This window comes from Balaenoptera borealis (assembly GCF_965194805.1).
Source record: "Balaenoptera borealis genome assembly, contig: HAP1_SCAFFOLD_1069, whole genome shotgun sequence".
In the NCBI taxonomy this organism is placed as follows: domain Eukaryota; kingdom Metazoa; phylum Chordata; class Mammalia; order Artiodactyla; family Balaenopteridae; genus Balaenoptera; species Balaenoptera borealis.
The window spans coordinates 123,709-137,439 of NW_028123143.1; the positions used below are offsets into that span (position 1 = coordinate 123,709).

The 13,731-nt window shown below is 37.1% G+C and overlaps 1 protein-coding gene across 2 annotated transcripts in view; it reads right to left on the reverse strand.

Annotated features, from left to right (window-relative positions):
* The window catches only part of LOC309621848 (sodium channel and clathrin linker 1-like), a 121,719-nt gene that overhangs the window by 7,138 nt on the left and 100,850 nt on the right, over positions 1-13,731 (reverse strand). The window contains exon 10 of one of the 2 annotated variants that reach the window (XM_082409176.1): positions 5,383-5,452. In XM_082409176.1, the coding sequence (XP_082265302.1) occupies positions 5,383-5,452 (70 nt within the window). Of the gene's footprint in view, positions 1-5,373; positions 5,453-13,731 lie in introns of both variants that reach the window. The other variant, XM_082409175.1, reaches the window with a different exon arrangement.

The following is a 13,731-nucleotide window of genomic DNA, read 5'->3' on the forward strand; positions in this document are numbered from 1 at the left end:
AAAAAGAATTCAGAGTAATGAAAGTGAAGATGATCTAAAATCTTGGAAATAGAATAGAGAAAATACAGGAAACATTTAACAAGGACCTAGAAGAACTAAAGAGCAAAAAACAATGATGAACAACACAATAAATGAAATTAAAAATTCTCTAGAAGGAATCAATAGCAGAATAACTGAGGCAGAAGGACGGATAAGTGACCTGAAAGATAAAAGAGTGGAAATAACGACTGCAGAACAGAAAAAAGAATGCAAAGAATTGAGGACAGACTCAGAGACCTCTGGGACAACATTAAATGAAACAACGTTCGATTTATAGGGCTCCCAGAAGAAGAGAAAAAAAAAAAAGGACTGAGAAAATATTTCAAGAGATTATAGATAAAAACTTCCCTAATATGGGAAAGGAAATAGTCAATCAAGTCCAGGAAGTGCAAAGAGTCCCAAACAGGAGAAATCCATGGAGAAACACAACAAGACACATATTAATCAAACTATCAAAAATTAAACACAAACAAAATATATTAAAGAAGCAAAGGAAAAGCAACAAATAACATACAAGGGAATCCCTATAACCTTAACAGCTGATCGTTCAGCAGAAACTCTGCAAGCCAGAAGGGAGTGGCAGGACATATTTAAAGTGATGAAAGGGAAAAACCTACAACCAAGATTACTCTACCCAGCAAGGATCTCATTCAAATTCAATGGAGAAATTAAAACCTTTACAGACAAGAAAAAGCTAAGAGAATTCAGCACCACTAAATAAGCTTTACAACAAATGTTAACGGAACTTCTCTAGGCAGGAAACACAAGACAAGGAAAAGACCTACAATAACAAACCCAAAACAATTAAGAAAATGGTAATAGGAACATACATATTGAGGACTACCTTAGATGAAAATGGATTAAATGCTCCAATCAAAAGACACAGACTGCCTGAATGGATACAAAAAGAAGACCCGTATATATGCTGTCTACAAGAGACCCACTTCAGACCTAGGGACACATACAGACTGAAAGTAAGGGGATGGAAAAAGATATTCCATGCAAATGGAAATCAAAAGAAAGCTGGAGTAGCAATTCTCATATCAGACAAAACAAGACTTTAAAATAAAGACTATTACAAGAGACAAAAAAGGACTCTACATAATGGTTAAGGGATCAATCCAAGAAGAGGATATAACAATTGTAAATATTTATGCACCCAACATAGGAGCACCCCAATACATAAGGCAAATGCTAACAGCCATAAAAGGGGAGATCGACAGTAGCACAATCATAGTAGGGGACTTTAACACCACACATTCACCAATGGACAGATCAACCAAAATGAAAATAAATAAGGAAACACAAGCTTTAAATGACATGTTAAACAAGATGGACTTAATTGATATTTATAGGACATTCCATCCAAAAACAACAGAACACACTTTCTTCTCAAGTGCTCATGGACCATTCTTCAGGGTAGATCATATCTTGGGTCACAAATCAAGCCCTGGTAAATTTAAGAAAATTGAAATCGTATCAAGTATCTTTTCTGACCACAATGCTATAAGACTAAATATCAATTACAGGAAGAAAACTGCAAAACATACAAACATATGGAGGCTAAACAATACGCTACTAAATAACCAAGAGATCACTGAAAAAAATCAAAGAAGAAATCAAAAAATACCTAGAAACAAATGACAATGAAAACACGATGACCCAAAACCTATGGGATGCAGCAAAAGCAGTCCTAAGAAGGAAGTTTATAGCAATACAGTCCTACCTCAAGAAACAAAAAAAAATAATCAAAAAAACAACCTAACCTTACACCTAAAGCAATTAGAGAAAGAAGAACAAAAAACCCCCAAAGTTAGCAGAAGGAAGGAAATCATAAAAATCAGGATAGAAATAAATGAAAAAGAAATGAAGGAAACCATAGCAAAGATCAATAAAACTAAAAGCTGTTTCTTTGAGAAGAAAAACAAAATTGATAAACGATTAGCCAGACTCATCAAGAAAAAAAGGGAGAACACTCAAATCAACAGAATTAGAAATGAAAAAGGAGAAGTAACAACTGACACTGCAGAAATACAAAGGATCATAAGAGATTACTACAAGCAACTATATGCCAATAAAATGGACAACCTGGAAGAAATGGACAAATTCTTAGAAAAGCACAACCTTCTGAGACTGAACCAGGAAGAAAGAGAAAACATAAACAGACCAATCACAAGCACTGAAATTGAAACTGTGATTAAAAATCTTCCAACAAACAAAAGCCCAGGACCAGATGGCTTCACAGGTGAATTCTATCAAACATTTAGAGAAGAGCTAACACCTATCCTTCTCAAACTCTTCCAAAATATAGCAGAGGGAGGAACACTCCCAAACTCATTCTATGAGGCCACCATCTCCCTGAAACCAAAACCAGACAAAGATGTCACAAAGAAAGAAAACTACAGGCCAATATCCCTGATGAACACAGATGCAAAAGTCCTCAACAAAACACTAGCAAACAGAATCCAACAGCACATTAAAAGGATCATACACCATGATCAAGTGGGGTTTATCCCAGGAATGCAAGGATTCTTCAATATATGCAAATCAATCAATGTGATACACCACATTAACAAATAGAAGGATAAAAACCATATTATCATCTCAATAGATGCAGAAAAAGCTTTTGACAAAATTCAACACCCATTTATGATAAAAACTCTCCAGAAAGTAGGCATAGAGGGAACTTACCTCAACATAATAAAAGCCATATATAACAAACCCACAGCCAACATCGTTCTCAGTGGTGAAAAATGGAAACCATTTCCACTAAGATCAGGAACCAGACAAGGTTGCTCACTCTCAACACTATTATTCAACATAGTTTTGGAAGTTTTAGCCACAGCAATCAGAGAAGAAAAAGCAATAAAAGGAATCCAAATTGGAGAAGAAAAAGTAAAACTGTCACTGTTTGCAGATGACATGATCCTATACATAGAGAATCCTACAGATGCTACCAGAAAACTACTAGAGCTAATCAATGAATCTGGTAAAGTAGCAGGATACAAAATTAATGCACTGAAATCTCTTGCATTCCTATACACTAATGATGAAAAATGTGAAGGAGAAATAAGGAAATACTCCCATTTACCATTGCAACAAAAAAGAATAAACCTATCTAAGGGGACAAAACACCTGTATGCAGAAAACTATAAGACACTGATGAAAGAAATTAAAGATGATACCAACAGATGGAGAGATATACCATGTTCCTGGATTGGAAGAATCAACATTGTGAAAATGACTGTACTATCCAAAGCAATCTACAGGTTGAATGCAATCCCTATCAAACTACCAATGGCATTTTTCACAGAATTAGAACAAAAAATTTCACAATTTTTATGGAAACACAAACAACCCCAAACAGCCAAAGCAATCTTGAGAAAGACAAACGGAGCTGGAGTAATCACGCTGACTTTAGATTATACTACCGACTATACTATAGACTATAGTAGACTATACTACAAAGCTACAGTAATCAAGACAGTATGGTACTGGCACATAAACAGAAATACAGATCAATGGAACAGGATAGAAAGCCCAGAGATAAACCCATGCACAGATGGTCACCTATCTTTGATGAAGGAGGCAAGAAAAGACAGCCTCTTCAGTAAGTGGTGCTGGGAAAACTGGACAGCTACATGTAAAAGAATGAAATTAGATCACTCCCTAACACCCTACAAAAAAATTAACTCAAAATGGATTAAAGACCTAAATGTAAGGCCAGACACTGTAAAATTATTAGAGGAAAACATAGGCAGAACACTCTGTGACATAAATCACAGCAAGATCCTTTTTGACCCACCTCCTAGAGAAACAGAAATAAAAACAAAAATAAACAAATGGGATCTAATGAAACTTAAAAGCTTTTGCACAGCAAAGGAAGCCATAAACAAGATGAAAAGACAAGCCTCAGAATGGGAGAAAATATTTGCAAATGAAGCAACTGACAAAGGATTAATCTCCAAAATACACAAGCAGCTCATACAGCTCAATATCAAAAAAACAAACAACCCAGGCCAAAAATGGGCAGAAGATCTAAATAGACATTTCTCCAAAGAAGATATACAGATTGCCAACAAATACATGAAAGGATGCTCAACATCACTAATCATTAGAGCAATGCAAATCAAAACTACAATGAGGTATCACCTCAGACCATTCAGCATGGCCATCATCAAAATATCTACAAACAATAAATGCTGGAGAGGGTGTGGAGAAAAGGGAACCCTCTTGCAGTGTTGGTGGGAATGTAAATTGATACAGCCACTATGGAGAATAGTAGGGAGGGTTCCCTTAAAAACTAAAAATAGAACTATCATATGACCCAGCAATCCCACTACTGGGCATATACCCAGAGAAAACCATAATTCAAAAAGATACATGTACCACAATGTTCACTGCAGCACTATTTACAATAGCCAGGACATGGACGCAACCTAAGTGTCCATCGACAGATGAATGGATAAAGAAGATGTGGCACATATATACAATGAAATATTACTCAGCCATAAAAAGAAACCAAATTGAGTTATCTGTAGTGAGGTGGATGAATTTAGAGTTTGTCATACAGAGTGAGGTAAATCAGAAAGGGAAGAACAAATACCGTATGCTAACACATATATATGGAATCTAAAAAGAAAAATTGGTTCTGATGAACCTAGGGGAGGGACAGGAATAAAGACACAGATGTAGAGAATGGAGTTGAGGACACGGGGAGGAGGAAGGGTAAGCTGGGACTAAGTGAGAGAGTGGCACTGACATATATACACTACCAAATGTAAAATAGATAGCAAGTAGGAAGCAGCCACACAGCACAGGGAGATCAGCTCGGGGCTTTGTGACCACCTAGAGGGGTGGGATAGGGAGGGTGGGAGGGAGACGCAAGAGGGAGGAGATATGGGGATATGTGTATATGTACAGCTGATTCAGTCTGTTATAAAGCAGAAACTAACACAAAAATGTAAAGCAATTATACTCTAATAAAGATGTTAAAAAAAATATTAGAGGAATTGGATTAAAAAAACCAGTCAGACATGCACAGAAATAAAGGGGATCCTAACAATTCTGAAAAAGCACAAGGTATACTGGTAAAACTGAAATAAGAGCTCTATCTTTGTCATTTAAATATGATGAATCACTAACTTTCAAAGCTTTTATTCATATTATATTAAGTGTGCACTTTTAGGGTTATGTATGATTTCTACAAGAAATACTCACATCCGTATGGTATTTCCAAGTAGAGAATTAATTTGGACTTGGCTCAGGTAAAATTCTATAACATGTGTATCAAGCTGCAGCAGAAAGCACTTCCCAGGAGGGTCATTATCTTACCTCAGTTACCTTTTCATTTGCCATTTCCAGCTGAGAAAGCAGCTCTTGGGTATGAAGTTTCTGTCGAGTCAGCTCACTCCTATTAATCAAGAGAGAGGGAAGAAAAAAAAAAAAAGAATGGAAGAAAAAGCCATTAATATAACTGTTCAAAAATCTAACAAAATAGAATCTTTATTAGTGAGATACATGTTCATGTTTTGAACAAAAATATCTTGTGTGCAAAATAAAAGTTGCTCCTTAATAGACCATATCTGAAACGACTCATTTCTTTATAAAATACACATATATTCTGGACATTGGTTGTACAACAGTGTGAAAACACTTAGAACTATTGAACTGTTGACTTAAAAATGAATGGGAAACTTGCAGGTGGGTGAACACGTGGAAATTTGGGCAGAGTTTTGGGCCTGGAGAGGGTAAAGATGCTCCGTGCCCCTCTCTCATGCCTGGCCCTATGCCCTTGTCCACTGGATGCTCATGTGTATCTTTTATCATAACCTGTAATAAACTGCTAAACGAGAAAGAAGACAGCAATAATAATAACAACAGAGAAACATTCTGCATGATAAAAAGCCATCTCTTGGCTGGCAAGGACCAAAGTATTCTACTCCTGGCAAGCCTGTTCGCATTTGCAGCAAGAGGGCATTGAGGACCCCTCAAGAATAGACCACTCGAGCTTAGTTACGCCTGCGCAGAAGGATGACTTCTGCACCTTTTTCCTATCCCTGCGTGCCTCACACTCACCACACCTCAGACTGCTGTACTTTTTTATTCTTTATTCCCAAAATAGCTTGAGGCCCTTGTCTTCAGGGAGGTAAATCTGAGACTGGTTCTCCTGTCGCTTGGCTGCCTACTGAATAAGCCCTCTGTTTGCTGCAAACCTCGACAACTCAGCGTTCTGGTTGCTACCTGTCAGGCAAAACCAAGCAGGCTCGGTAACACTAGGACGTCAGTAGTTCACAAATGAATTCATCTAGAGAACTGACAAATCTGTCAAAAAGAGTTGGATCTTGAGAGAAGATTTGCTTACGTGGCAGCTGTGTGGCTGACAGGGTCTTGGTGCTCTGGCCTAGTGTCAGGCCTGAGCTTCTGAGGTGGGAGAGCCGAGTTCAGGACACTGGACCACCAGAGACCTCCTGGCCCCACGTAATATCAATCGGCAAGAGCTCTCCGAGAGATCTCTGTCTCAACGCTAAGACCCAGCTCCACCCAACGGCCAGCAAGCTCCAGTGCTGGACGCCCCATGCCAATCAACTAGCAAGACAGGAACACAACCGCACCCATTGGCAGAGAGGCTGCCTAAAATCATTATAAGTTCACAGATACCCAAAACACAACACCAGACGCAGCCCTGCCCACCAGAAAGACAAGATGCAGCCCAACCCGCCAGAACACAGGCACCAGTCCCCTCAACCAGGAAGCCTACACAAACCACTGAACCCACCTCACCCACTGGGGGCAGACACCAAAAACAATGAGAACTACGAACTTGGAGCCTGCGAAAAGAAGACCCCAAACACAGTAAGTTAAGCAAAATGAGAAGACAGAGAAACACACAGCAGATGAAGGAGCAAGGTAAAAACCCACCAGATGAAACAAATGAAGAGGAAATAGGCAGTCTACCTGAAAAAGAATTCAGAGTAATGATAGTGAAGATGATCCAAAATCTTGGAAATAGAATGGAGAAAATATAAGAAACGTTTAACAAGGACCTAGAAGAACTAAAGAGCAAACAAACAATGATGAACAACACAATAAATGAAATTACAAATTCTCTAGAAGATTCAATAGCAGAATAACTGAGGCAGAAGAACGGATAAGTGACGGGGGAGACAAAATAGTGGAAATAACAACCGGAGGACAGAATAAAAAATAAAGAATGAAACGAATTGAGGACAGTCCCAGAGACCTCTGAGAAAACATTAAATGCAACAATGTTCGAATTATAGGAGTCCCAGAAGAAGAAGAGAAAAAGAAAGGGACTGAGAAAATACTTGAAGAGATTATAGTTGAAAACTTCCCTAACATGGGAAAGGATATAGTGAATCAAGTCCAGTAAGTGCAGAGAGTCCCATACAGGATAAATCCAAGGAGAAACACAAGAAGACACATAACAATCAAACTATCTAAAATTAAATACAAAGAAAAAATACTAAAAGAAGCAAGGGAAAAGCAACAAAACACATACAAGGGAATCTCCGTAAGGTTAATAGCTGATCTTTCACCAGAAACTCTGCAAGCCAGAAGGGAGTGGCAGGACATATTTAAAGTGATGAAAGGGAAAAACCTACAACCAAGATTACTCTACCCAGCAAGGATCTCATTCAGATTTGATGGAGAAATTAAAACCTTTACAGACAAGCAAAAGTTAAGAGAGTTCAGCACCACCAAACCAGCTTTACAACAAATGCTAAAGGAACTTCTCTAGGCAGGAAAAACAAGACAAGGAAAAGACCTACAATAACAAACTCAAAACAGTTAAGAAAATGGTAATGGGAACACACATACTGAGGACTACCTTAAATGTAAGTGGATTAAATGCTCCAATCAAAAGACACAGACTGCCTGAATGGATACTAAAACAAGACCCGTATATATGCTGTCTACAAGAGACCCACTTCAGGCCTAGGGACACATACAGACTGAAAGTGAGGGGATGGAAAAAGATATTCCATGCAAATGGAAATCAAAAGAAAGCTGGAGTAGCAATTCTCATATCAGACAAAACTATACTTTAAAATAAAGACTATAACAAGAGACAAAGAAGGGGACCCTACATAATGATCATGGGATCAATCCAAGAAGAAGATATAACAATTGTAAATATTTGTGCACCCAACATAGGAGCACCCCAATACATAAGGCAAATGCTAACAGCCATAAAAGGGGAAATCAACAGTAGCACAATAATAGTAGGGGACGTTAACACCTCACATTCACCGTTGGACAGACCAACCAAAATGAAAATAAATAAGGAAAAACAAGCTTTAAATGACACATTAAAAAAGATGGACTTAATTGATATTTATAGGACATTCCATCCAAAAACAACAGAACACACTTTCTTCTCAAGTGCTCATGGACCATTCTTCAGGGTAGATCATATCTTGGGTCACAAATCAAGCCTTGGTAAATTTAAGAAAATTGAAATCGTATCAGGTATCTTTTCCGACCAGAACGCTATGAGACTAAATATCAATTACAGGAAAAAAACTGTAAAGAATACAAACATATGGAGGCTAAACAATACGCTACTAAATAACCAAGAGATCACTGAAGAAATCAAAGAGGAAATCAAAAAGCACCTAGAAACAAATGACAATGAAAACACGATGACCCAAAACCTATGGGATGCAGCAAATCAGTTCTAAGAGGGAAGTTTATAGCAATACAATCCTACCTCAAGAAACAAGAAAAATCTCAAAAAAAAACCCAACCTAACCTTACACCTAAAGCAATTAGAGAAAGAAGAACAAAAAAACCCCAAAGTTAGCAGAAGGAAGGAAATCATAAAGATCAGAATAGAAATAAATGAAAAAGAAATGAAGGAAACCATAGCAAAGATCAATAAAACAAAAAACTGGTTCTTTGAGACAATAAACAAAATTGATAAACCATTAGCCAGATGCATCAAGAAAAAAAGGGAGAACACTCAAATCAACAGAATTAGAAATGAAAAAGGAGAAGTAACAACTGACACTGCAGAAATACAAAGGATCATGAGAGATTACTATAAGGAACTATATGCCAATAAAATGGACAACCTGGAAGAAATGGACAAATTCTTAGAAAAGCACAACCTTCCGAGACTGAACCAAGAAGAAAGAGAAAATATAAACAGAACGATTACAAGCACTGAAGTTGAAACTGTGATTAAAAATCTTCCAACAAACAAAAGCCCAGGATCAGACGGCTTCACAGGCAAATTCTGTCAAACATTTAGAGAAGAGCTAACAACCATCCTTCTCAAACTCTTCCAAAATATAGCAGAGGGAGGAACGCTCCCAAACTCATTCTACAAGGCCACCATGACCCTGATACCAAAACCAGAGAAAAATGTCACCAAAAAAGCAAATTACAGGTCAATATCACTGATGAACACAGATACAAAAGTCCTCAACAAAATACTAGCAAACAGAATCCAACAGCACATGAAAATGATCATACACCATGATCAAGTGGGATTTATCCCAAGAATGCAAGGATTCTTCAATATACGCAAATCAATCAGTGTGATACACCATATTAACAAACTGAAGGATAAAAACCATATTAAAATCTCAACAGATGCAGAAAAAGCTTTTGACAAAATTCAACACCCGTTTATGATAAAAACTCTCCAGAAAGTAGGCATAGAGGGAACTTATCTCAACATAATAAAGGCCATATATAACAAACCCACAGCCAACATCCTTCTCAATGGTGAAAAATGGAAACCATTTCCACTAAGATCAGGAACCAGACAAGGTTGCCTACTCTCACCACTATTATTCAACATACTTTTGGAAGTTTTAGCCACAGCAATCAGAGAAGAAAAAGAAATAAAAGGAATCCAAATGGGAAAAGAAGAAGTAAAACTGTCACGGCTGATGACATGATCCTATACATAGAGAATCCTAAAGATGTTACCAGAAAACTACTAGAGCTAATCAATGAATCTGGTAAAGTAGCAGGATACAAAATTAATGCACAGAAATCTCTTGCATTCCTATACACTAATGATGAAAAATCTGAAAGAGAAATTAGGAAAACACTCCCATTTACCACTGCAACAAAAAGAATAAAATACCTAGGAATAAACCTACCTAAGGAGACAAAAGACCTGTATGCAGGAAACTATAAGACACTGACGAAAGAAATTAAAGATGATACAAACAGATGGAGAAATATATCATGTTCTTGGATTGGAAGAATCAACATTGTGAGAATGACTGTATTAACCAAAGCAATCCACAGATTGAATGCAATCCCTATCAAACTACCAATGGCATTTTTCACAGTACTAGAACAAAAAATTTCACAAATTTTATGGAAACACAAAAGACCCCAAATAGCCAAAGCAATCTTGAGAAAGACAAACATAGCTGTAGGAATCAGGCTCCCTGACTTTCGACTATACTACAAAGCTATAGTAATCAAGACAGTATGGTACTGGCACAAAAACAGAAATACAGATCAATGGAACAGGATAGAAAGCCCAGAGATAAACCCATGCACAGATAAGGTCACCTTATCTTTGATAAAGGAGGCAAGAAAAGCCAGCCTCTTCAATAAGTGACGCTGGGAAAACTGGACAGCTACATGTAAAAGAATGAAATTAGAACACTTCCTAACACCATACACAAAAATAAACTCATAATGGATTAAAGACCTAAATGTAAGGCCAGACACTATAAAACTCTTAGAGGAAAACATAGGCAGAACACTCTATGACATAAATCACAGCAAGATCCCTTTTGACCCACCTCCTAGAGAAATGGAAATAAAAACAAAAATAAACAAATGGGACCTAATGAAACTTCAAAGCTTTTGCACAGCAAAGGAAGCCATAAATAAGATGAAAAGACAACCCTCAGAATGGGAGAAAATATTTGCCAACGAAGCAACTGACAGAGGATTAATCTCCAAAATATACAAGCAGCTCATGAAGCTCAATTTTAAAGACACAAACAACCCAATCCAAAAATGGGCAGAAGACCTAAACAGACATTTCTCCAGAGAAGATATATAGATTGCCAATAAGCACATGAAAGGATGGTCAACATCACTAATCATTAGAGAAATGCAAATCAAAACTACAATGACGTATCGCCTCACACTGGTCAGAATGGCCATCATCAAAAAATCTAGAAACAATAAATGCTGGAGAGGGTGTGGAGAAAAGGGAACCCTCTTGCACTGTTGGTGGAAATGTAAATGGATACAGCCACTATGGAGAACAGTATGGAGGTTCCTTAAAAAACTAAAAATAGAACTACCATATGACCCAGCAATCCCACTACTGGGCCTATACCCTGAGAAAACCATAATTCAAAAAGAGTCATGTACCACAATGTTCATTGCAGCACTATTTACAGTAGCCAGGACATGGAAGCAACCTAAGTGTCCATCGACAGATGAATGGATAAAGAAGATGTGGCACATATATACAATGGAATATTACTCAGCCATAAAAAGAAACCAAATTGAGTTATTTGTAGTGAGGTGGATGGACCTAGAGTCTGCCCTACAGAGTGAAGTAAGTCAGAAAAACAAATACCATATGCTAACACGTATATATGGAATCTAAAAAACAAAATGGTTGTGGTGAACCTAGGGGAGGGACAGGAATAAAGACGCAGACGTAGATAATGGACTCAAGGACACGGGGAGGGGGAAGGGTAAGCTGGGACAAAGTGAGAGAGTAGCATGGACATATATACACTACCAAATGTAAAATAGATAGCTAGTGGGAAGCAGCCGCATAGCACAGGGAGATCAGCTCGGTGCTTTGTGACCACCTAGAGGGGTGGGATAGGGAGGGTGGGAGGGAGACGCAAGAGGGAGGGGATATGTGGATATATGTATATGTATAGCTGATTCACTTTGTTATAAAGCAGAAACTAACACACCATTGTAAAGCAGTTATACTCCAATAAAGATGTCAAAAAAGAATGATTAAGACTGTAAATTTTACATCACAATTTAAATAATGGTTAAAATTGTACATTTTATATTATGTATATTTTACCACAATACAAAAAGCAAAAAACTCACACACACATATTTTAAAAGTGCCAAAGTGTCCTTAATATCAGTATCTTGAGGTAGTATTTGGCATTAAAATGAAAGTATATTCATGTGAAACAGATACAGTGTTTTGTTATTTTTAAGATTCATATATGGTGCTTCTTAGCGGGGCTCAACTCTTGGAAATTTAAGGTAAGGTTAATCACTCAACATCATTTCAATGTAGTACATTCAGGATTAAAATTTAAATTTTGGTTGGTTGTATATTTGCCTTATTTTATGCATTCATATCCTTTATGCTTTATTAGCTGGAATAATCTTATGCACAGAAGACAGAAATGTTGTCTTTTTTGCTGTTGTTGTTCAACATATAAGCATTGTATTGCTTTTGGCTAAAGATAATTTCAAGAGTCCCAGGTTAGAAGCAGACACAATGTAGTCTTTAAAATAACTTTAAAAAAGATCAAATCAATTTCTGAGTATTAAAATAGTTAATTCAGGATTGGTTTTTATCCTTTGACCTTAACTTCTGCTTCTAAAGTAAATCGATAGATTAACACTTCCAATTATGAGCCTTGAATTTTTTCCAAGTGAACCTAAAAACCTGGTAAGTCCCTCTCGTGTCCTATATTTGAGTGGATAGTTGTTAAAATCACCAAGCAGTTTGTTATAAATACATAGAAGAGAACAAAAAATAATGTCCACAAATCAATTCCAGAAATATCTACGAACATTCTTTACGGCCAAGTGCAAGGCATGCGGTGGTAAACACATGGACGTTGCCACAACAGAACTTATAGACTAAGGGGAAATGACTTATTCCTACTCAGTGGCTTCATCTATACATGTCACTGGCTTTGAGGAGCTTGAGTATCTATCACTGATTGCGTGACAGACAAACGCAAACGTTCTACCTTAGCTTTATTTTGGTGGTAATAATAATGCGGGATAAATGACTGTGCTTCCTTCAAAGTATCTTGTGTAGTTTAAATTACTGCTGCTCCTCAACATAACATAACAAAGAAAAGCAAAGTGACTAACGTGGCCAGTCTTCTAGGCCAAATGTAATTAAAGGTAAAAGTTATGCACATTAGTGCTGATGAGAAATAACCTTTGAGTACTATGGAGAGGAAGATGATACAACGATTGTATTTATAAAGTTAGCCAAAGCTCAGTTTATACAAAACCTTATCAGAAAACACCTACTGCATAAGTTGATGCCTAAGCTATTCATTTACCCATGACAATTTATCTGAATAATAGTAATCCTAATAATTACTATTAGATAGTAATAATTTCCCACAAAATTTAAGATCACAAAGATACAAATTATTAACTCTAAGTTACTTTTTATCTGTGTAAATATCTGTTCTGTCGTGTATCAAGCGCTGTCACCCTCCACTGGACAGAGAGCAACACTGCTATTCATCAAGACAGTGAAGATGTTGGTGACGGTGGTAATAACAGCAAACAATCCCCCAGCGCTTCCTCTGTGCCCAGCACTGCTCTAGATGCTTTATGGAAACTACCTTATCTAGCTCTCATGATAACCCTGTGAGATCCCCAATTTTACATATGAGAAAATTAAAAGACAGAGGCATCTAAAAATAAAAGTTAAGTAACTTGCCT